This window comes from Phoenix dactylifera, chromosome 5 (genome assembly GCF_009389715.1).
Source record: "Phoenix dactylifera cultivar Barhee BC4 chromosome 5, palm_55x_up_171113_PBpolish2nd_filt_p, whole genome shotgun sequence".
In the NCBI taxonomy this organism is placed as follows: domain Eukaryota; kingdom Viridiplantae; phylum Streptophyta; class Magnoliopsida; order Arecales; family Arecaceae; genus Phoenix; species Phoenix dactylifera.
In genome coordinates, this window is record NC_052396.1 from 911,389 (window position 1) to 937,995 (window position 26,607).

The 26,607-nt window shown below is 40.1% G+C and overlaps 1 protein-coding gene and 1 pseudogene across 1 annotated transcript in view; both read right to left on the minus strand.

Moving 5' to 3' along the window:
- Nucleotides 1-809: 809 nt before the first annotated feature.
- On the minus strand, nucleotides 810-12,718 carry LOC103717099 (annotated as a pseudogene).
- Nucleotides 12,719-16,221: 3,503 nt separating this feature from the next.
- LOC103717130 overlaps nucleotides 16,222-26,607 on the minus strand; it is a 29,235-nt gene continuing 18,849 nt past the window's right edge. Inside the window, 5 exon segments of the mRNA XM_039126389.1 lie at nucleotides 16,222-16,756; nucleotides 16,758-17,018; nucleotides 19,357-19,569; nucleotides 23,876-23,910; nucleotides 23,913-24,053. Coding sequence (XP_038982317.1) covers nucleotides 16,379-16,756; nucleotides 16,758-17,018; nucleotides 19,357-19,569; nucleotides 23,876-23,910; nucleotides 23,913-24,053 — 1,028 coding nt within the window. The 3' untranslated portion in view covers nucleotides 16,222-16,378.

The following is a 26,607-nucleotide window of genomic DNA, read 5'->3' on the forward strand; positions in this document are numbered from 1 at the left end:
ATTTAGGTGCCTAAAGATATCCTTTCCCCCTCAACATCAAATTGGTAGAATATGTCAACTTAATGGGGTACTTGTAGAATAGAGACCAATATGTGAATCTACTTGGAGACTTCTTGATAATTTTTCATTTAGCAACTCATCCTAACTTATATCAAAGCAAATTTAATACAATCTTGAAAGAAAATTTAGTACAACCCTTTAGTTTATGTCATTTACTCCCGATCTTCATACATATAGTCTTGCACAAAATTACACTAGTATTTCACACACTTGTATCTATTTACATACTATGCCAGTTTTGCACACCGTATACCAGTATTGCACATCCATTTTGTACATACATATTCACGGTGCACAAGGATAGGGACCTAAAACTAAACGATTGCATAATTATTATCTACTCAGGGACCTAAAAATATATTTTCCCACCTCTTACTTTTGCACATTAATTAGTTTGCACTCGCAATGTGAAACTTGTAGCTCAAAGGCTGGTAAGTAATTACCAGTTCAAAGAGGAATCTCTACATGATATTTCCGCTACTTAAGATATGTTCAGCTCCAATGAGACGGTTGGCCTTCTCCTCCCGTCCCGTCTTCCTGCTTCTTCTAGGCCTTTAAACCGCAGATCATGCATTATCCGGACCCACTGCCATCTTCACTGACTCCTTCCAAACCCAAACCCTACACCGGCCACCAGCGATTACACTGGCCCCCTTCCCTCCTCAGAGCCAACACACACACACACACACACACACACACACACACACGCAGAGAGAGAGAGAGAGAGAGAGAGATCAGATGTTGCCATGTCCAGGTGCAATCAGTATTCGATATGATTCTCTCCGGGACCAAACCGGGCTATCGATTCATTCCCCTGGTACAGGAGGTCCTCTCATAACAAAAACCGAGGAGAGGAATCGAAGTAAGGGAAATAATTAAAGACCCAACATAAATGGTCATAATAATTCCAGAAGCATTAAGACCCCAACTACCAATCCAACTTGACAGGAAGGAAGCAACTTGGAACCAGCCAAAATAGTTACGGCAAGCCAAACTAAAAGGGTAAGCTACAGCCTACAGAGGCTGTCAGCAAGCAAAAAAGAAGTCAATTCCCGAACCAACACCCTCGTTCCCTGGTGAGACCAGATCGCACAATATGAAATCCTTGGATCTCACCAGAGAGCAAGGGTCACGGCTGGTGCGCTCTTGACTCCCCTCCACCACCTCTCTTCTTCTTCTTCTACTTAACTATATCCCAACTAAAACTACTATGCCTCTCGTTCTGTCTCTTTATTACATGGACTCCTACATTCAATGTTCTCATGGCAGTTCTCTTCCCTGCCCTAAGCTGGCGATAACCCGAGCCCTTCCGTTCCGCACTGTAAAGACCACAATGCCCTCCTGAAATAACTAGATTAAAAGTCCACAAGCGAAGATTTGACAAAACCCACAGATAAATGGCCAGAATGCCCTTAAAATCTTAAGGGCATTCCAGTCATTTTCTACTGGGTTCAAGTCATTGTAATCCTTCTCGTGACTACTGCTGCAGCAAGGCGATGACCGGCTCGGCCTTGGCCCCAGCACCGAGAGCGGCGCTGATCTGTTCCACTGCGTTGCAGAGATGGTTGTTGATGGCGGCGACGCTCGACAGGTTAAGCTTCGCAGACGGGACTGTGCTCGCCAGCACCTGAACGGCGACTGTAAGGAGGCATCCGGTGGCAGACCCATCGCTGCCGCAGCTGGCGGCACCGGCGTCGGTGGAAGGAGAGGGGAGCGCATCGGTGGCACCGGTGGTGGGTGGGTCGGCGGGCGAGATGATAAAGCCGGTGGGGAGGAGGGGGATGAAGGATGGGTCCTCGCCGCTCATCGCAACTTGGACAGCATCAACATCAATGGTCGCGTACACCACATGACTGCCGCCGGAAGGATGGGTGCTGCTTTCTTGCAGCAGGAGCTCCATGTTCTGAGATGAGTTGCTTGCAGCCTGCAATCCACGCAATTGCGTGCATGCAAGAATGCAGGAATTAGAAACATATCAAGTTTAGATTAATGGAAGGTGTACGAGTGTATGGTGTTGGCTTCCAGGTGGAAGAAATCGTCTTTGCATGGGTGTAAAGATAATTAGGGAAGAATATGTAAACTGATTCATATTTACGAATAGTCTACTCTTTCACGTGGAAGTATACATGGAGTAATGATCGCTTGCAAAGAATAGAAACAAAACAAATAAGATTAACATTGATAAAACTCTAATCAATTATATGCATCCAAGAAAAGTTAAGACTTGAGATATCAAAGAAAAAGGGAAAACATACGGCACATACGAAAAAAGAAAATAAGTAAAAAGATATCAAGCCTTCTTCTTTTTTTCCTCCCCCCTTACTTTTGAGGATAATTTTTTTTGCTTCCAAGGGACTTGAATTTTTATGGTCGACACTTTCAATGACATATACTGATGATGGCACCAGCCATTTAAGCATCTACAAGACTAGAATCTAACTTTTCAACTTCATACTTTCTCCCTAAGGTTAGCAATTGAAGTTCCTTATAGGCACGTTATGTTATATTATGCAAAACTACCATTAAACTAGCAAAATTATGTGTTATTGTGGAGATCATAAAGGAAACTGTGGACTCTCTTTTTCTCCCTCTTCTTAGACCAAGAAACAGCATAACAATATACATTATCAAAACCATCTAACTACGAACTATATTTCTCCTATTACTAGTTACCCATTTCCGAGCCTTAAACATGATAGATCCAAGTAAAGATGATTTAGAGATGACTAAAGCAAGAATTGGACCTTATATGATGTAGAAGATTTGAAGGCACATTAAGATCATTAGGTAGGACAATATAGTCAATCTCATTTTATGGAATAAAGCTTAGGTAATTGTCTTATTTTATGTTCTAAGAAGCCTATACTTTGTTGGCAAAATAACCTAGTTACAATGGCAATGTGTTGTCTGAGGAATATGCAAACTCACATCTATGCGCAGAAGAGTAACACAATTTCTTGGATGTAAGCCATTTGCAATGTGAGCCACCTCATGGAATGAGTTTCCACTGGAAAGAGCAAGCTGCAATGCAAACCCATGCCTTAAAACAAACAAATGTAATCCTACATAATTTAAATTGAAACCAAACCAGGGAGATCATAATCTTTATACCTGAGATCTGCGCTGCTCATCCGCCAAAAGATCAAAGACTTGCTGGTGTGGAAATGGAAGCCACGTTGTGGAAGCTGCACTAAGAATTACTCCATTTGGTTGGCCTGGTTCTGTGTTCTTCCTAGTGGTCACCCTAATGGTGTCATCAGAAGAATCAGACAGCGCTGTCCAGGATTGGACTCCAGAGGCACAGATACTAGCACAGAAGATTCTTATCATTCTTTGTGATAGCTTCATCATATTCTTTCTTGCCTCCGGGGAGGGAACAACTGAAATGATCAAGGACATGGATGAGATGGACATAATATAGTTTATCTCATAATACTAGAAGATCCACATATTATCACATATCAAGATAAATATCTAATCAAAGATTAGGCCTTAGAGGATGAGTACCTCCAAGATCAGAGATGTTTCTTGCCATGAGGCTTGCAAGCCACTCGCATTGTCGTTGCAAGATTGAGACCCACCGTGTTGCTCCGAATGCCATCCCACTGCTAACAAATTGATTGAAAACCTGATGCAGTGGCTTATCCTCCACCTCCGCATGTTCTACCCATATCACCTGTCCAATAAAGATGAATAATTAAGCAGTGTTGCAAGAGATACCTTCCAATACCTCTTATGCTTTCATAATGTACTGCAGGAAGAAAATAGCATTGGAGTTCTGTTACCAAAACAAATAAATAGCATTAGGTTTGATATTCTCTGGTTGTTTAATTGTACTCCGATTTCACGTATAGTAAGCATATCGAATTCTTTGGGTGAAAAGAAGAAAAAAAAAAAAGGTAAACATCGCCTAAGCATGCTTAACTGCAGAATTCTGATGGGATCTGATGCATCAGTGCTAGTATGATTGCATCCTCAAAACACCACCCCAAAAAAAAAGTAACAAATACAAAATGGCATAAAAAGGATGAAAGATGAGGTAAATCTCGGTTGATGATTCAATAGTGTCACAAATTGCCAGTCCAGGTGAAAAGCTATCATACCATAAGTCGCACATCTCTATTGGAAATTATTGGTATATATGACTTTGATTCCTTAGAATCAATCTAACTAAGTCGTAACCATAAATGAGAAGCCCGACGTTATTCTAGAGATTTAAAACCGGTCTTTGAAGTGAACAGATCATGTGTTTATAAATAATCTTTCTCCAATTACAGAAACTTACATCATTTCGCTCAATGAATGGAAAAACTTCCTGTCGATGGTTTTTAACATCAATGATCATTGTTGATGACACGTTTCCTTCAACTTCAACTGAATCGAGGGATGTATACATGCACGTAACTGTGTTAGATTTATTTATTTATTTGTTCTTTGTTGGGGCTTAGTTAGCGGGAAACACCTAGTTCCATATAAAAACTAGAAATTCACATTCAAGAGGTCCTCAAAAGAAGAAAAAAAAAGTTCGATAGCCAATTTATGGAACAAAATAACGAAATTTATTTTTCAGATTATTGCAATTGAAATTTCATTTTTATATTAGACAAGTTTAACTATTCCTACAAATCAAAAACTTCAGCCTAACAATATTAGATATACCACTAGCAAACTATAGGCTTTAGATAACCATAAGAAAAGCTTTTTATCATCTTTGATGTGAAGAATAATTTGCCTAAAAAATTGAATTCCCCCTTCAAAAAAATCAGTATGCACTGCAGTTATGCCAGATTAAGCCAAGTATCATACTTAATATGATATTAATATACCTCTTAGATAGTTAGACATAGCCATTATCATGTTTGTGTCGAGATTTCATAAAAAAGGAAAAACGGTCTTTACTCCTCCATTTGCAACATTTCATGTATTCTGCTGAGTACTGTTACATGCATTTCTACTTTCTACTTGGTATAGAAACATATCCACCAATAACATTGGTGTTCAATAACTATAGTGCAAAAAATAAAGGATGAGCTCTATACTGGGGAGAAATGGAGAATTTGAGTCCAACCAAGAAAAGACCTCGATATGCAAGTCAGAACCTAATTCAACTTAAACGCTTGAATTAATGGTTAATTTTTGAGCTCAATGATCCATACTAATCCATCAACCTCCTACTAAGTATTCCATATGGGACTAAATTTTACATGTGATCCTAGAATCTCGACATTCTCCAACCAGTTGAACTCTCCTAGAGTTCGTTCCACTACAACTCTCCAATCAAGCTTTGCCCCCCATTACTCTTGCATAGACGATGTGTTACTACTCCAAGTCAAGAGTCTACACTTCAAGAGCCAAACTTCAACCATCGTGTATTACCACTTAGACCCATAAGAGTTACCACTCTAGCTCACTATAAGACCAAAACTTCATTGTAGTCTCTTATCGTTTAAACCCAAGAGTCATCTGCTCTCTAAGAGCCATATTTAACTGCACCCTGCAAAATTCTGCTTTTTCGATAACCATTCTCAAGCCCATGTTTAAATCCACTGCCTTACTCTATTGAGTCCACTTGCCGCACCCACTCAGCATATTGTGACCACCATGACTTATCTCTATCAACTCAAATATTGTCGTTCTTCACAAGAGCTACCAATTCTTGCAATAACGCAGGACGTCATCCAAAAAAGCTAGTTGAAATATAGTCTTTTGGTTCCTTATTCTCGCACGAGTATTCAGATCTTTCCAGTGCACAATTGATATGGGACCAAATTCATGCTTACACATACTCTCACATACTCCCTCCAATTTAAGACTTGGCATTCTTGCTAGGCCAAGGTGTTAGATGTATGCCCTAGAAGCCAATTTGGCTGACACATTGTTGATTCTAGGGACATAATTTTGTACTTGACTATTTATTATTGAATAAATAAAAGGCATCTTTTCATTCATATTATTTATGTGTCTATGAATCGTCCAAGGAATTAATAAGATGATGATACATATTCTCAAGAGTTGAGAATTTAAGGCATGTATCATTGGTGATTAATTTCTAAATGCTCCTGATCAATGGATCATCACGAGGACGGTGATCGATCCGATCAGTGCACAGATCACTTTTCTTCTGGATGGACGAGACTTGAGTCCACAGTGTAGGGACACTGAAGTGATAGTGCAGGTGCTTGTTAGAGAACAAGGGTACTGAGCGTGACCAAGACAAGAAGTCACTTGGATGTCTATCCACTCGTCAGTGACTTGCTTGATGTTGCAGTAGTGTGACTGGTCCTTTGACCTGCGGTGCTTCGGCTACTCACAGTGAGGTTATTGTAGTTTGACTGCACACATACATGGTCTCTAGCCATATGGGTCCATGCAGTGTAGATTGGCTGTAGTAAGTTCACTGTAGGAGTAGGGTATGCACCTATAAGGAATCTATCGACCTTGATAGAAGAGGAGTGATCCTATGTGATTTGTTAGACTGAGTTCTAAGACCTTGGCCAGGGCAGTAATATAAAGTGGAAAAAGAGTTTTCCATTAGCGAACTCAAGTCGAATAAATCTTGACATATGACAGACGATGGGGTTTGACGAGTTGTCCATGACCTCCGCCCTGTAGGGATCCACGATAGTAGGACTGTATCACACGTTAACTGCACCTAGAGGTTCATCATTCCATTCTGCTGGGTAGCCACTACATGCTGCTAGGTGTCACTGGTGGATGGTGGGACTCATAGGGATTATCTTGATGATCGATAAACCCTAACGAGTTGAGTTGGAATCGTTCCAACCCATTGAAAGGAGTTTTCAATAATATTGAGATAGAGATCACAATATATCTCACTACCAGTCAGAATAGAACCTATGGGGTCACACACACTAGAAGTATTGATCGATCCGATGGTTGAAATCGTGATTAGGAATCACAAGTAATCAATTTGATTGATAAGAAGTTGAAGAATGAACAAAGGGAATTAATTAATTGGACTTAAACACAAATCCTACTTCGGGTAGGATTCCTAGAGTCCTAATTGGATTAGGACTGGGAATCCTAGTTGGAGTAGGACTGGAATTCCTACTTAGAATAGGATTCCTACAATCCTAATGAGATTAGAAATTTTGAATTAAAATTGGATTCCTACTTGGAGTAGGATTCCTACAAATTCTAATTGGATTAGGACTTCGGATTCAAATAAAGTCCTAATTGGATTAGGACTAAAATTAAATACATCCTAATTGGATTAGGATTCCTTAAGTCTAAATTAATTATTAATCTAATGAATCAACATGACTCCTAATTGGATTAGGATTGAAGAGTTCAATTGAGTCATGGTTCATTCAAGTCCTAATTGGATTCGGACTAGCCTAGATTGGATCCAAATTGGTTCACCCTTGGGCTAAGCCTAATTGGATTAAGGCTAAACCACATTAGGGCCTCCCAATCCTCATTAGATGAGGATTAGGGCAACATGAGAGGGAGGGGCTCACGCCCCTCCTCCTTGGATCTCTTGGTGCGGCAACAAGAGGGGCCGGCGCCCCTCTTGGTAATACATCAAGGGCTCCTAACTTGTAGGAGCCCTAGATGTTATAAAAGGAGGACTCTTGGGGGCTGACCTAATTGATAGATGAATCCCCCTCCTCTCCATCACGTGGCCACCCTCTCCCTCTCCTCCCTTGGTTCAGCCGCCATCAGCAAAGGGAAAAGAAGAGGAGGCGTCTCCCTCCTCTTGGTCTTCTTCCTTGGCTCCAACGCATGAAAAGAGAAGAAGGCTGCAGGGGCTTTTGATCTTCTTCCCATCTTCATCCTTCTTCTTTCTCCTCTCAAGTGCAATCAAGAGTTGATTGAAAGAGAGGACATCAGCCATCAAAGCTATCTCTGCAAGGGAGCTAGCACCCCGGTGAGATAGAGAGCTTGGATCGGATCCTGCTTCGTGTGGATACCCGTAGAGGCCGGACATTTGAACGGCTTCAAGCGAACCCTCTTCCAAAAACCACGAATTCAGATTTGCGGTGATCATCTACCCGCGCAAGGTGAAGATCTGATCTTCCTAATAGTTTTAAAGGTTTTAATTCTTACCTAATTATGAAAGGTCTCGAAACAACGTTCATGCGATGAACGTCGATCCCGCACATGCCTCTTCCGCTGCCACCTGATTTAATTTTTGAAATATCAGCGGCATGGGCGGGTTCCCAACACAAGGATCGAGTCGCAAACACCACGATTAGTTTATGGTCCATTCTACAATAAGGCCATTCTAAAAATTTTTCTAATCCACATAGACAATAAGCTGATTCGCTTTAATATATTTATAACAACTAAGGATCTCATTTAAAAAGGCTAGCCAGAATGTATTATTTGAGTTCATTAGTCCTACATAAGTATCCAAATTCTTCTCAGTGCACAACCAATGTGGGACTAAATACATGCCTATACGGGCTCTGACATACTCCCCTCGTTTCGGCCTTAGCATCCTTACTAAGGTGAAAGGTTTGAATCCAATAACATCTAGTTACAAACACCACGATCAGATAAGCCCTAAATGGGCCCGTATTGCAATTCTCCCTAATCTATAAGAGATATGAGTAGATATTTTTGGATACCATTTGGATTCTTTGATTTTATATAAATATTCAAGATCTTTCCCAATGCATAATTAATGATCAATATAAGATTAAATACATGCCCATATAGGAAAGTTCACTTGCCACACTCACTCAGCATATTGGATCGTCATTCAGTGGCTTTGATACCACATGCTAGGAGAAAATGAAAAATTTGAATCCAACTAAGAGTAAGGCTTTGATATACAAGTCAAAATCATTTCAACCTAGCTAAAAGCTTAAACTATTCAGTTTTGGACTCAATCTATATCAATCCATCAACCTCCCACTAATTATCCTACATGGGACAAAATCTCACACATGATCCTCAACACTCTATGCACGTATATAAACATTGTCAATGTCTATAGCAAAATCAAATATTTCATTGTTTACGGTCACATTGATACGAGACTTTCAACTGACTATATTTCACATATTCTATCTTAAGCCTTAATTCTCCAAAGTTTTATATTATCCCTTTTGAAATTAAGAATAAGTTTCTATGATCAACTATCAATAGAAACAAGCTGGGAGACATACCCGAGAGTACCCATTGGGCAGATCTTGAATGACGCAGCCGGAGGGCCTTCTCCTGTACTGAGGGAAGGACATACCATGGCCATCATGGAAGCCATCGACAGGGAAGTCAACAATCATCCATGTCCCCCCCTCTGAATTCTGTTGGCAATACCGGAAGAAGTAAGCCTCCGCGTGCAGGCACCAAGGGAGAAAGGAATTGCAGCTCTGCTTGCATCTGCCCATAAGTACAAGATACAAGCACATAGAACGGATAATTAGCACGGAAGGCTTTTCATTAAGTATAAATTCATGAAGTCTGTAATGGGAGCTTGCCAGATGAAGGGATCCATCGCCATGGGCAGAGATACCAGGAGTTATAACCTGAACTGTTTTGGCCTTTGAAACAATGTAAGGAAATAGTTCCATCCATTTGTTCTAAAAGACGTCATGTAGCAGAGAAAATTAGACATCATATCACATGATACTGAATACATTAAGAGAAAAACAATGAAAAGAAACAGCTGTGGAGGTTCAACTTACAGCATCTAAGAAGGCATCCACCAATGCGATGCTATTCATTACAACTAATGCGGTGTCCCTGGTAGCTTCGGTCCTAAAATCTCCATGGAGTTGCTTCAAATCCATTGGCCAGGGAAACATCCTCGAGTGCTCTTCCAAGTCGAGGACCTCGTTAGCAGTGCTGCCATTTCGAACCCAGAGCGGCTCGTTGGTGTGGCACTTTCTAAGGAGTTGGTCGGCGGCAGTCATTGCAAGATCGAGCACCAATGGCTTGTCATGGTCCATGATGAGGATGCCAGAGAAAGGCTGGTGGCCGTCAGAGATTGCAGGCGCAGGGATTCTATCGGTGCAACTCGCGATGGGGTGCCCGTTGAAGTGCCTCGAGGATATGCCCATGTCGAGGTCCAGGGACGATGGCAGGTGAGATGGCGCCGGTCCGAATGGCTGCACTGCCCGGCTCCCATATCGTGATATGATGCAAGATACACGTTCCAGCTGCAGTAAAAGTAAGTAAAACTTATCATCTAAAGCATATATAATCTGTACCAAAAAAAACCCCATATATAATCATATATACTTTAATAACTTATTATTCGTGGAATTCGGACTTTTTGGGGCATTAGTTTTTAGAAGTTAAAGAAATTGAATAATGAAGAATAAGCGGTGAAGTATTGATATTGCTGGGATTATCGGAAGAAATTTCACACCAATAATCATCGAATGCTACTATAGATGGATCATTCCACTTAGGGGTGAAAGTAGATCAAATAATATCCATTCGAATCTGTTTTCATATCCAAAACTATCCATATATGGATAAAAATTTGAACATTATATCCATATCCATATCCCTCGTAGAAAAATGGACATGGATAGATAACTATCCGATTTGCATCTTAATATTTGATTCCATTTGTAACCCTATTTATTTTTATATAGCACTCATAAACTAAGAAAGATAAATGATCATACTAGCATGCTATTAACTTAATTTATTATCCACTTAGTAATATATTTGATTCTCTGATTATAAAATTTAATTATCTAATTTGTATCCGTATCCATTTAAAATAAATATGGATATAAATTTTTGCACCTGACTAACATCCATGTCTGTATTTATATTCATCAAATAAAATAAATATGTATATATATATATACTAATATTCAATCTAATTTCAGCCCTAATTTCATCATTAGAATATGTTGGGAGAAACCTATGTATTACAAGTGCTAAATTTAATTTGTTTATTCTTTTGGAGCTATAAAAAAAAAAACTATCACTATTACTCGTTTATCTTTCTCTCTCTCTCTTACTGGTTTTAAGGTCAAATGGTGAGTTGGTGACATAGATTAAACAAATTAATGAGGTTACGGTACGAAGAACATAGATGTTGTTTACTAGAAGTGATGTTGATTGAAGTAAGGTCTGTTCGCACGCGTCTCAGTTGGTGCACATGCCGAGCACACGTGTGCAAGCTGTGAGGTTTGGGATCGCGTTGGAACCGCATCGGGCACTTCACACGCGACGGCATTGGGGTGGGGTAATTCCGGGGTTTGGTCATTACCTCCTCCTTGAGGCGGGCGTTCTCAATCCGGAGGTGGTGCTCGTCGAAGGACATCTCGCCGAGGATGGCCGGTCCGCCGCAGTTGGGGCAGGCCACGTTCCGGATCGCGGCCTGGAGCCGGAAGTTCTCGTCCCTCAGGCTCTCGTTCTCCGCCCGGAGCATCACATTGCCCTGCCGATCTTGTTGCGCCTTTTTGGTTTTGCACAAAACACGACCATCAGCGATTAAAAAACCAAACAAAAATAAGACACCTTTTATTTCTCACGTGGGGGACGCCCGTGCGTGTGAATATTTTGGATATAGAAATAATAATAATAATAAAAACGCGTATGATGGAATAATTCTGTGCGAAGGGGTTGGTAAATTGCGTACCTTCATCTGGGTCCGGCGGTTTTGGAACCAGAATTTGACTTGGCGGGGTTTGAGGCCAAGTTCGTGGCTTAGTTTCAGCCGCTGCCTGTCGTCCGGGTGTGGACATTCTTTAAATAACCTATTTTTAACGTCATTCCAAGTCTTTAGGAAAACTTGAGACATAACCACACTTCTTCCTCTCTATTTTATTTAAAGAAAGCAAAACGAAAGGAATAAAAAAGCTTCTGAAATCTGTAGAAGGGGAGAAATCAGAGAGAGAGACAGAGAGAGACAGAGAGAGGAGATGGAGAAGGTGGTGGTGGAAATCTCACGCTTCCATTTCTTGAATCTGGTGAGCGGTGTGACGGTGGTACCGGCTTCTTCTTCTTCGCCGGCGGCGGCGCCGGCTGCTGCTCGTTGTCTTGCTCCTCGCCACAGCTCACTCCGTCCACGTGTCCGCTCCCGGACCCACTCTCCATCTCCTCTTCCTTCCTCCCTCCCCGTCGCATCACCATCACCTCCTCCTCCTCCTTCTGCACCGCACCAAAAACCACCACGAGCTTACACTCCCCTCCCTCGCCACGTCTTACCATTTTAGAAGATTATAAAAGAAAAAAAATATGGAAAATATTTAAAGGAAGAGTACTGACCGGGACTATAGAGGAGAAGGGGTGGAAGGAGGGCATGTTGCTCAAAAACCCGAGGCTGGGGTTTTGGATCGGTGATGAGAAGAGCGAATCGGGGGAGACGACGTTCGCTCCGGCGCCGCCTCCAACCATCGACGACAGCACCTGACAATCTCCATACATCCTTACTTCCCTCCCTCCAGATCCCAACTCCTCTCCTCCTCTTCCTCCCCCTTAAAATAATACTGAAAAAAAAAATCGAGATGATCCAAAATATCAATCACTCTCCTTATCCCATGACCGCCGCTGCATCCGAGACTTGAACTAAATCACAGAAAAGAAATATACAGAAGAAGCGATCATGAAATAAGTGAAAAGAGAGAAAAAGAGAAGGGAGATCTGGGAGCCGCTGTCAAGAGAGAAAAGAAAATAGAAGGAGAGAAGGAAGAGAGAAAAAAAAGTGGGGACAGGAGAAACAAAGGAAAAAGTTAATGGAAAATAAATACCTCTGTTGGCGTTTTTCGGGAAAAGGGTGGGGAGGGGAAGCCCTTCTTCTTATCTTCTTCTCTCCCAAGGTTTTTTCTTTTTTATAATTCTTCTCTCCGGCCCACAGTTGTTGCTTTGCTTGCTTGCTTGCAGACCGGCCCTTTGGTTTCTTTCCTTCTTCCCTCCCTGTCACACCCTTAACTATTTCTCCTCCTCTCAAAGGCAAAGGCAATGGCCTGCCTTTCTCTCTCTATTTTTCTTCTCTTTCTCTCTCACTTTGCCCACCACATTTACTAGGTTATTACTAGTTTTTACCGTACGGGGTAAATGCGACGTGAACAGGACGGGGCAAGAAACCGATCACCCGCCCGAGAATCCGCCCCCGAGATTAACCGCCACGTGCCAGCGGGCAGGGGGCCGTTTTCTCCGGTCACCCACCACTGGAGCACCCAAAGTCAAAACCCCCTTGCGTGCGTTACTTCCAGCTTTGCTGTCGGGACTTTCTTCGCATGGTCTTCTAATCCACCGCATGCCACGCGGATAGGCTCACCCGGAAACCGCCACCCTAGAGATTGAACAGCTCTCTTGATTGAACGGACAAGATTTGTTTGATTGGACTCCGCGCACCGCATCAGCGGATAGATAAGATGAAGGTGGAGGACCCATGGAGACTATCGTCTAATATAAACGGGTTGATTGATTAAAAAAGTCAGCTTCAGATCCCCAAGTAACCGACTGGTATATGTTTTGATTTTTTTTTTTAATGAAATGTATGGTCATAGTCTTCAGAGCTTTGACCGTTGAAAAGTTAACTGATTGGCTGCTAAGTTTTACCGTCATGATCATGCAAAATGGCCCTCTTTTTTTTTTTCCCTCCAACCCGGAGAAACACAATCTTGAGGGGCAAAGACAATGAATCATGCATGTTTTGCAAAACTGGAGTATGATATTGTTGCATTCTTACCATTTATGTGTGACTCCAATTTTGAAGCCTACCATCCGACTTAACGTGTTTTTGCCGGATTATTACCACTGTAATCATAAAAAAGCGAATTTTTCGAAAATTTTAGATCAAGCTTCCAATAAACTCAGATTGTCGGCCTCGCAATATATTTTTCTTTTTCCGATACGGCTCGCGACCTAAAAAAAATCCAGCCCACTCGCCACGGTCCACTCGTTCACTCACTGCTTCAAGTAAACCACTCGATGCTCTTTCGCAATCGATTAGTCTCCTGACCATCCAAAATTCTCCGGCTCGACAACATTGAAGCGGTTTTCATCCTATAGCCGACTTTCCTGTTGAGTTTTGTCTTTCGAATTTAGCTTACAATTGAGGTCAGTGAGAAGCTTGTAAGTTTTGCCTTAAGCTATAGGGCTTCCTAGGGATCATAGCATGTCGGGAATCGGGGGGGACATACTGGACATAACTTCCAAAAGCAGGTAATTTATTACATGCTTAATTTGCTGGCAAAGTTTATGAAATCTGGAGATATTGAATACTGATTCTTGAGCTCATGCATAGTTGCCTTAACATGCTGGGGGTGAGGGGTAAGCTAGTTATCTCTGATGATATAAGATCATTATATTTGATATTGATTAAAAATCTCCAAATATCTACTCCGTTTAGTATTTCATAAGAATCCAAAATCACTAACCATAATATCAAAACTACCTCTTATATATTCCATCAAATATATTTATTAATTTTATTAAAAAATACATTAATTATTATGATAAAATTAATAATAATTCTATAATATAAATATAAAATATAATCATATATATATTTATTATAATAAATAATAATATGAAAATAATATGATTAATAATACATTATAATATAATATATAGCATAAATATAATATATGTAATATCTATATAATATTGTACTCTTTTTTACTGGATAGAGATATTTTTATTTCCAAGTTCTAGCCCAAAATTATTGTCCGACAATGATCTTGGATAGCCAACCTCAAAGACAAGTTTCCCATGCCACTAAAGTGGTAGCCTAGTGGAACGGAGCCTTACTTCCAACCAAGTAGTTCCGAGATCGAAACGCGCGGGCGTCGATTAAATTGTGGAGACCGGATGCTCCTTACTCGGACACGGGGTCTATAAGGCTACTGGTCCGCTGGTAGTCTCGGTGGTGCCGAATCTGACGTACTCACACGAAGGGTCCGTGCCGGAGCCTAGAAGGATAACCGAGCCGGGCCCACGGGTGGGGAGGGTATGAGTAAAATCGGCTGAGGTACCCAACATATGGTCATTTTTGCCCGCATCGAACATTCTCATGATGAGATGAGGGCCCAGTGGGGGCTGCTACGTTAGGGTGGGCTTGTCCCTCCCCCCCCCCCCCCCCCCCCTTTCAGCAAAAAAAAAAAAAAAAAAGAGACAAGTTTTCCACTATTAGATTGGACAGTGATTTGGAAAACAAAAGTAATTTGAAATCACTACAACATATAATCATCATGATGCAAAGAAACAGATCTTATCACCTCCACCAACGTTACCTCTATCTACATCATCCTTAATTTTGAAATGATCACTCCATATCAAACAAACCCCACATGTTTAAATGCCTTACTGTGAGCATAGATTGGTGGACCTTGGAGACTTGGCTCTATCCTGGTAGTATGGGATAGGATGGAGGGTGAGGAATTGTCCCTCCCACTTTTCAATTTTTTATTTTTTTTATTGTATTCTACCTACCTACGCTATGTTATTTATTTATTTATAGAGAGACCCATACAAAAACTACACATAACTTTTACGGAACGATATCTCAACCATATCAATAAGTAGCCAATGCCGAGGCAAACCGATGTATCGGTTTATCTCGATTGAGATTTATCCCATCTAAAACTGCACAAAATCCAGCTTACTCAGCATAATATGCTTAAAATAAAAAATTATGCCCCGATTTAACCTCTCATTGTTCCCGTTCGCGACTGCTCTCCCTAATGCATCTCTCCCTTGCTGCAAGCGAAAGGCGTTGCTCGCTGCTGACGCTTCTCGCTGATGATCTACCGTCATCCATCCACCGTCGCCGCCCCTTGCCTGCGTCCTTTTCTTCTCTCTCTCCCCATCACTTATATCTCCACTAGCCGCCACCAAACCCATCTTCATCGGACGGGTTGGGGAGCATTTAAGAAATATTTGCCAATATATTCGTACCATATTGATCGATATCTCTGGATATTTAGGTTTATAATGGCCAAAAACAAAAAAAAAAAAAAAAGAGGCAATATTTTTAACTTGTATACTACTAATACAAACCCGCATGCCAGAACGGCTGAACAAGTCGAATATGCAGTCCTACCGGAACGAGTCATGTATGAATTCCCACCAGGAGACATCTGCCTGAACGACGGTAGAAGTCGAAGCAGCGGCCCGGACCGCCTGAGATGAGCAACTGCGTTCCTCTAAATACAAATCCTCCACATCTTAAAGAAACAAACCAAGCCGCCCCATGTACCACAATCAGGCCCTGATTAGTTTTGTCGCAAATGAGATACTGTTGTTTCTGTCATTCTGCGAAAAAGACCGCACCTAGTATGGGAACGTCACAACCCTAAAACAACTTAATAGTTTATGGAATATACACCAAAACCATTTAGAAATGGTGCATTTCTTTCAGAATATGTACAATTTATCATGTAAATACTTCGGAGAGCATCCTTTTAAACACTATCTCCACTGACAAGGGATCTACATCGAAACCAAAACTTGCTCCTCCATACTGCAGATACAGGTAATCCTTTGAAGACACTGGAGGAGGCAGAAGTTGAGACATCCCAGTTAGATCCAAGGCCGGTGGCGAAGGTACATCCTTCTTATTCACGGAGTAGTATACATCAGCTAGAAGAAGCCAAATAAGGTCAGAATCCATGTGGGCAAGTCCTGATAACGCCTTTATAGAAGCATCACGGAGACCTGTCCCACCACAGTAAGCAACCCCAACTACAAGGCCGCTAACCTTCTTGAGAACTGTTCCTAATGCCGAGGCACTCCTTTTATTTAAAGATATCTTTGGCAATCATGTCCAGAACTGCTACCTGGATTTTCTGATTGGAGATCTCAGCCATTGGCTCTTCTGAGGACCCAGATCTACTTCTATATGGAAGAAGTAATGAATTTTCATCTTTTGCTTGTATGGGTTTTCTCCGAAATGGTGAACACATCAGCAGTTTCCAAATGATAGGTCCATCGCTATGGAATCGGCGAATGAAGAAATCTCCACCAGCTATCTCAACTGCTTCGCTCAGCACAATTGTGCATCGCCTGATGACAGCCTGAAGACAGTAACAGATTCCGGTTGTACTAAATCTTGCGGAAAGAAAATGGAAGAAACACCTAACAGATCAGCTGTATATATGGCATTTGAGGAACAACAAACAAGCATACAGGAAATTTCCATCATTCCCCATTAAATATTAGCTCATGCATTACAGAGATCAAACAAAAGCTCCAATAGCACAAACATCCTGTAGAAAGAACTGACTGTTTGATGTTTAACCATAATTAAAGGGTGCCCATATATCTCACTTATTTTCACAGCTTGCGTCAATCATCAACCCTATATACCACTACTAAGTCTGTTTTATCTCGATTACAACAGCTTGCAAATACCTGTTATCCCAGTCCTTTGAGACACGTGAATAGCCTGTCCTTGTCCCTCCCCAAATACTTCTCACAGAATTTTAAACAATAATTATATTTTAGGATATAGTTTTAAAAAGGGAGTTTTGCAGGAAACATCCCCTATTTTCATTTTCACAAAAAAGGCTCACCTTTTATCTTCTCCGGAAACAGTCCATATTTTGAACTTTACTGGACCATCATATTCCTACAGACATGAGTACTAATAACATTTTCCATGTTCATCACCCAGTATTGCATGCATCTGTCACAATATGTTCATGCCCATTGGACTAAACGTGTGCATTCATTTGAAGAAATGGCAACAGACCATTTTTTTAAAAATAAATAATAGAGGCAATGTATATTGGTAAAAATAGCAATCAATCGTACTTTTCTGCAAAATACCCTTTTATAAGTTATTATCTATGTTTTCTAATTTCTATTTCTCTTATATTCTTTCTATTTCTTTACAATCTTTTAACAATTTCTAAAAGGAGTCAAACTGCTGCTACCATATATGATAAACCTGTAGTTTCCAAACAATACAAGATGCTCTAATTGCTATCAATATTTTGCTTTAATTTCTATGTATTTTATGATTTTTAACCTTTTTCCCTCTTTTTTTTTGAAGGGGGGTTCCAAGCAAACAAAATTGCCGCAAGTGCTATTATAGAAACTCCTGGCCCAGCCAAAACCAAAAACATAACCAAGTTTCAAAATTTGCAAACATGATATACATTGTTCATAAACATTTATCTTCAGTCTCGATGAAGGCAATCATGTAAAAGTTTCGTAGAATCTGCTTCACACTATGGCAGTCAGAGTTTAAATGAATTATGACGTTGGCAACGTGTAACTACAACTGGACAAGGCTGAAAAACTCCATTAACCAAGTAAATTCTTAGTCAATGAACTGGAAAAAGAAGTAATTCCAGCAAAAAAGTTCAAGGCTACAGAATAATTACTGATTGGGAGCAAGAGATATGGGAATGCTTAATGAACAGCAGGCGAGTATTTTTCACACATTGCAAAAATGACTGGACCGAGATCAAGAGCATTTAGAGCCAAAGGGCCAAAACCACATATAGAAAGTTGATGCAAGACAGAGCACCAAGAAATTAACTAAAAAAGGGCTAAAAGTAAACATACGATAAGTCAAAAGAATTAACTTAGATTAAAATTGTTAGGTGTACCCAAGGTTCGCTATACCAGTACCGGACCCCGTACTGGTGCCACACTAGCATAGTATCGGTATGGTACAGTATAGAATTTTTTTGGCGTACCAAGGATTGGTACGCCACCAGTACTGAACCGGTACTGTATGCCCGGTACTGTCCGGTTCGGTACGTTACGACATACCATGGGTGTACCATAAGGACAATATATCATTACAAAAAACACATTATATTCTAAATGTTCCTCAATCATGCCACTGTCCCTATGAACAAAACAATTAATAATGTCATTATGATTTACCTGTGTATTTTAAGTGTTCATTAATCATGCAATCTTCTATATGAGCAAAATATCCAAAATACTCTTTATTGATTAATAGTCTACCAATTATGTTATTATGAATTTGCTGTGTACTTTAAGTTCACAAATCTTCCATATCAGCAACACATGATCATTGAGATTATGATCTTCTACATGAGTGCCTTATTCAGTAATAGTCTACTTCGAGAAAAGATGGGGTCAAGGTGGATGATAAATGTGCAAGAACCCATAGTCTAACAGTCATATAGTGCTGAAGAACTTTTGTATGGAATAAAAAGCAAAGTGCAAGGATGAGCACATTCTATCCAGCTATGCAAGTGTGTAAATAACCCCATATTTCTCGAAACAATGAAAGTGTGTACTGCTTTAGACAAACATAACCGAACAAACTGTGACCATCTCAACAAAAGTTGGGCACTGGTGAAATAGAAATTAAAGTGCAATAGTTTTTTATTGAAAATATTCACAACAATAAAGTACAAGATAACTCACCACCGATATCTTATTTTTGAGGCAAAGAATGAAGTAAGGCCAGATCTTGTTCATTGCTGGAAGCAATCTGTTTTCATCTTCTTCATCTGCAGCATCAACAGTGTCTTGAAGATCATTTAATAACAATAATTGCATTGCTTCCTCAATTGCTGCTTTTGTTTGTTTCTCATGCTCATAAGCTTCCTCCACTTTTGCAAGGGATATAGTAACATCCTGCAAAAAGATTCTTATTTTAAATTAGTAACTCAAACACTAAGCAACGAACTACTGAAATCTAAAAAGAGAGAATAAATGATAAGGATGTATTGTCCAAACAATGTTACATAAGGTACGAGTTTGTCAGAAATTAACAAAGATATTCACATTTTGCACACATTAAAAAGAAGTTTCAGATTACAACAAGAGTCATCATTACATTATATAGTTTAATAATTCCATAAATTTTATCTTACAATCACTAACCCCAAATTCAATACAACTCTTTCATCATATTAATATTTAGGGAAAATTACAGTTTGACCCCCCAACTTCGCCAGAGTTCCACTCATGCCACCTCGAGTTTAAAACTTTTTAATTGGGTCCCCTCAAGTTACTCGTTTGGCCCAATCTCATCCTTTGCCCAATTAGCCACCTAATGCTATTACAACAAGATTCCAAATGACATAAATACCCTTTCTCTCTTAAACCCCAAAATTTTCCTTAAAACCCAAGCTCCTCTCTCCCCCTTGCCAACCAGTGAAGCCTACCGCCATGGCTGCCAAGCTTCGCCTCTAGCTGCTCCCAAAGCCCACCACCCATCTTGTTGGAATTCGCTGCTACCCTGCTGGATTTCCCCACCCCACCTCCATGACCCTTCATCCCACCACCGCCGCTGCCACCCTCGAGCAGTTTGGAAACAACCATGGATCTCTATTCCTTTTTCATTAAAATCTTATCTATTCCCTTACCTCCTCCACGCCAAACCCCCCACCACCTCCCTTCCCCTCATCCTTGCACGAGTCTGATAACCATCGAAGTGGAAGTGGTGCCTATTATCGATGATGATGGTGGTGACAGTGATGAGGTGGAGAGGGTGAATGTGGGGAAGGGTGTGAAGATGAAGGGTAGGGTGATTTGCTAGGACGACTCCCACAATTCCTCGACTGTGTGCAACTCACGCTTCCCAAAACACCACGTTGGCACTGTCATCCTGCATCCTCCACCACCACCGTGAACACCACTGCAAGCTCGCTGCTGTCCCCCTCAGCAAGTTTCTCACAACCACCACTGCCCTGGCCATGATCTCTGCCTTAGCTCCTCATCCCCCCTTGAAACCTTCCACCACTCGATTACCTCTATTCCACCCAATCCATCTTCCCTTTCCCTAGCTTAGAGCCCTCCATGTAAACCATTGACTTTGCTTGCTAGGCCACCGAGTACCCATTGGTTGTTCAAGCAAAGTTGCTTCCCATCATGTGCCATGAGATTGGAAAGCATGTTAGAGAGATGGTGGCGCCAAGCCTGCTCCTCTTGTTGCAGTGCTCATAATATGTTTGATGAAGTTAGTGAAAGAAGGCTTGATTAACGTGATTTTTATTCAGAAGGCATTTCATTGTTCTATAAATAAGAATTTATCTATTATGATACCTAAACAAGATTGTTCTTTTAATATTCTCAATTCTTTTTCCTCAATTTTATTACAATTATTATGTTGTATTTGGAGAGGTTACATGACTTAACTACAGTTTTTCGGCTTCTAAAATAAGCTCTAGTCTATATAAATGTACCATAAACTATAGTTCATGGATCCTTGTAGGATGAATTTGGTTGCTTTTACGAAGTGGGTAGGAATAGAGACCATTCAGTAGCAACAGGTTTTGTTTTCAATTTCATTTTCCTTCAATGTGCTATCTAGGCACATACTTCTATTTGCTCTCTCTTAATATTTGCCATCAGTTAGTGTTGCTGAAATCTTATTACCTTTCTGTTCAGAAGCATAGCTTTAGACCATTATCTATACCATGTATCATATATCATTAGTTCAAACAGACAAATCACACACACTCCATTTTCTGTTTACTTCTCAAGTTCTGTTATGTTTGTAATTCATTGTACCAACCTTCTGATTTTGATTTAGTGTTGGTAGTAACCTTCCTGTCTCTCCACCAGCATTCCCAAGGCAGTGGGCATAGAGGGCGCAGCCTTGGAGGGGTTAGGCCATGAGTTTGGAGGAGCAGGTGAAAGTGTTGGGGATGACGGCAACGGAGAGCATCTAGGAGAGGAGGGTAGTGAGGTGGAGGCCATGGAGGGCATAGGCGTGGATGGTGGCAATCTAGAAGAAGATGATGGGTCAGGGTTGGAGGATGTTGTGGCAGTCGAGGAGGCCAAGAGAGGAGTAGGAGCATTGGAGCTTGAAGTTGAAATGGGGTGGTTGTGGAGGCCAGCACAAAGGACGGTGGTGTGGATCTTGAGGTGGCGGCGGATAGTCCGACACTGCTCAATCAGGGAGGCGGCATGTTCGAGAGGGAGGGGTGGGTGGGGTGTAGGGGGTGGGTGAAGGTGGCTGAGAGAAATGGGTGGTGGTAGCAGAGGCGGTGGTGGTAGAGGTGAATGTTGTGGCGGACATGGTTTGGGGGGGGGGGGGTGGGAGAGAGTTTTTTTTTTTTCTCTTTTCTGATCCATTTCGGTCACGTGATTTCGGTTCCCCTATGCCAAGGGTGTTTTGGTCCAAAAAAAGTCAGAAGAATATCACATGATAGACACATGATACAATTCCTAAAGACCATGCTAACAGAGATGGACGGAAGGATGACAGTGGTTCAAACAAGTAACTTGAGGAACCCAATTAAAGAATTTTAAACTAGAGTGGGTCTACGTGGACTTCGGGCTAAGTCGAGGCAGGAAAACTATAATTTTCTCTAATCTTTATCACTTGTCTCAATTTTAAACACAGTCACACACTTCTTAAAGATGCATTAACAAGTAAAGAAGATAGCTAGAGCCTGCATGATTAAAGTCAACAAGCAACATCCAAGTTAGCAACTCCAGAGTCTGCATTGAACAGACAAATAAACTATAATGGGACTAATAACTGAAACACAAACAGTTGGCTGAACCTAATCCAAATTCAAGACCAGTTCAGAGGTTTCAATCAGTTCGTGACAATTTTAGTCAATTCTAAACAGAACTGGCAATAAAGTATACCAATCCGTCTTAGCTAGATTTACTTATTTTTCAATTTTTCATGTCAACAATGAAATTGTTCCAAAGAAAATGTAAAAGCTCATTATTTAAAGTTCAATTTTCACACATTCAAGGATTTTAGGAGGGAACCAGTTTTTCTCTACAAGCAAGACTTCCTCCTAACTAAAACAAAAAAAAAATGAAGCATGACAAAAACATATCCAGCTAGAGAAGATTCCCTGAGCTCATGTCTTAAAGGTCCATAATCTGCATTTTTTCTAGCGTACTTAATCCATCAACAACTAATAAATATTTACTACTTCAGGACTGTGAATGCCACCTCCTTTCCCTCATACTATCCAGCCTCAGCTACTAGTAATAACAATGAACTTCAGGAATTTCATAAGAAAAGTTAGCTCACACTATCTACCATTGTACAAGTTAATTTTGGCATCATATCTCACCTTGAACAACACCCAACTGAGAAATGCCCATGCCCCAAAATGCCTCTAGGACCTCATGACCAAGTTATTTATTTGCCTGTTCGATCTACCTTCATATATTTGATATGATCTCCTGGTGACCACTTACTGTAATACCTCATCATCACCATCTGACCTTGTACTTATTTGCATGAAGTAACACTGAATTTATACCCACTCAAAGTAAAGAAGCAAAACCACTCTATCCATAAGTTGATGTGCAATGCCAGTAAACTTACTTGAACCTCAACTTTCTCCAAAATGCAATGGCTTGTACCTTTTAAGACAAAAGGATAATTCACCAGCAATAAGATAACACTATTTTAACCAGAATAGCTATAGCTCTAGACAACAGAGCTTGCCAAACAAATGGAGGGAAGCATGACTTGAGGGAACAGCTACTCCCTTCTGTATCTCTGAATTGTGCCTATTGAAAGGTTTCCTCTTTGTTTTACATCTTACGAGTGTCCCTATAGGCTGTGGATTACATCTTACGAGTAATTAAACATACCGGACAAAAAATTAATCAGACTGCTGAACACTGCAGACACCATAAGTCAACTAATAAATAGGATTTTAAACATGCAAGCATACATTAATTGAATAAAAGTTTTACAGGTCATTTTTTCTTATAGCATGGAGCCTTATGCAGATAGAAGCTTAGCACCAGATTGCAGTACTGATAGTTAAAGAAACATATACCATATGCTGCAAGTGGAAAAGAATCAATTATGAAATGGAATAAATGAAACACTTTATTTACACATGAGCGCCCTTGGAGACATTACACAAATTTCAGTCCAATTTTACTGTGCAGGAGATATTTTGCACCATTCAAATTAAGTTACCTATAGAGAATATCCTCAAGAAAATACCTCCACAATGTCCAGTGCCGCCAGACAAGCTGACTTTTCTGAGAAGAAAGAAGTGGGGTTGCAGCTTTTAAGCATGATCCAACAAGAGATCCAACCGTTCGTCTGTATCTTTTCATCTCATTCAGCTTAAAGAGAAATTCCTCCCAGTATTCTACACTGAGACTGACATTCACCTTATCTGATTCCATTACAAGGTATAGCTAAGAAGGCACTCATAAAAAAAACCGTAAACTTGGGACACAATGAAAGTAAGAAAGCTAAGATAAATGGCATTTTCGAAGTAGAAAATGAAGAGAGAAGTGTAAAAGACTGTACAGCCAGCACTCAAAAGAAACATCACCATATTATGGCGTATAAAATGAACAAAGCAGGTATGGGAAAATAGAACAAGGTCCCAGAATCATCACAAAAGTGGAACCACCTGAAGAATGCAACTGGATGCATTAAAAAAATAGTAACATGTCAAAGAAGTAAATAGATCATGCGAAAGAAAAAACTGTAACAGTGACTGTGTGCAACCAGATGCAAATAAAAAGTAGGAACTTGTCAACCAACACCATGATTAATTTACAAAAAGGAAATCTATAATGTGCATAGGGTGCATCGGCGGTACCTTACATGCCGTACTAAATTCAATAATGGTGATTGCAACATGAAAAACTAAATCATCAGATGTGATATGCAAGGCCTAGAATATCTGTTAAAAAAAATCATGTGTTTTGGATGTATCTTGCCTATCCATCAAAGGGTCCCTAGTTAGCAGTTCTAATGGCACAATATGGTCTTTTCACTTTGCATTGGCTTAGTGTTTTTGCAAAGGCATCACCCGATGATATAATTTTTTTAGGCATTTTAGATCATGACAATGATATCTGACACTCTAGAGATTTATCATGCAGCCCACAGTTCGATTTTTGTAGTGGGTTAAAGACATCTATTTGCACCTTGCATATATTATAAACAACCCCAAATATGCACACCTTGTGAAGAGAATAATAACATGACAGCAAAGATATGGGGCTGAAGGAGAAACTACTGCAATGATATGGGCATGTGCACAAAAACTAAACAAGGCCTCAGTACTTGTATTGTCCCTGAGCAGATGATGAACTCATTTAAGGACCACAAATAAAGGATTCATCAAGCTAACATCAAGTAGATTGGATAAGGGGCTTGTTTGCATGGTTTCATTAAGTAAATTAAATGGAACATATTACCACTCAGCTTTAAGTTCAGCTAGCCTTTTTCAACATCTTTGGTTCATGAACTTTATATAGTGGAACTATTAGACAATACATATGCCGTACTAATCCAATATGCTTCTATGTTGTATCCCAAAATTTTCATCTAGACAAATCAGCTACTATAACAGTTTATTTTAGTTGTTAAATTAATGAAAATGCTTGGCATTGATGCTTCAAATAATGTAGATGATGTCTAAGACCATTTCCTTTTATTAATCTATGAATTATTACAATTTTTCACAATATTATTAACACATATGGCTTTCATGTACTGAATGAAAATCAATACTTTTTTAGACTTTGAAGATAATATTTTAAACCTTAACATTGCCACAAAAGAAAAGTAGCCATGCAAAGTAATTCTTTCCAGGAGATCACCATGAATAATGGTTCCACTTCCCATGTATCTGAGTACATAAGTTAGATGCTCCTACAAATTCAAAGTCTTCACGAACCAATAAACTCATTAAAATGAACTAATCTTACAAGTGAATAAGAAGGGAACAAAATTATCAAGGCTCTAAATAAACTTACATGTAAATGGCATTTCCCAAGTATAAGTCCGGTTAACTTGGGTGATTGAATACCAATAAGAGTCCACAAATGATTTGCCTAAATAATTAGCAGTTAAATATCAAGAGCATCAAAGTTAGAGATGAGGAACACATTTTTCTAATTGCAATTTCACATGTATTGGGTCAAAGGGACATGCCTATGTAAATTTGGTTGGGCTATCACGAAATTTCCTTTTCCCCCAATAATAAAGCTTAACTTTGTCAAGGTTATTATTTCAACTGGAGATAATCTAAACTAGACTCCATATTGTTTAGACATGACGAATGCAGTTTTAGACAAAATGTACAGAAATCAACTCGACTGAACACCACTTCAAAAACAGTATTTCATTAACTAAAAGTTTATCTATAACTTTATTACTTTATCTATCACATTTAAATTGAACATTTCTTTTTTTTCTTTCTGAAATCATGTCTTGATCAGATGGGATGGAAAATCCAACCGATGTCACCCTCCCAGGGGTACATCCATAGGTCTCTAAATATTGGGACTCTCCCTCTCAGAGGGCATATCTTCTCTCTCTCTCTCTCTCTCCCTCCCCCCCCCCCCCCTCTCAACTTTCTGTTATGGTACTCTGTTTAGATAAAAACCCAAAAAAAGAGATTTTTTTCCTGTTTATCTTTTGATTTTGAAAGAGTTTTTAGAGTGACTAGAGGCTGCCCTTTTGAAGCGTTTCTAATCTTTGCTCATGCACACTTTGGGTTCTGACAGATTGTAGTCACATCTCTAGAGGGAGCAAGCACTATAAACCCTATGCACCTAGAGGGGGTCGATTTACTTCAGAGACAGTGTTATAAATCTGTAAATAAAAATCCTAGAAAAATCCTAGAGTTACTACTTTAGGGAGAACAACTACATTGCAAACTGAACAAAATCCCCCTCGGCATGGTTTTGGGAAGCAGGATTTTCCCA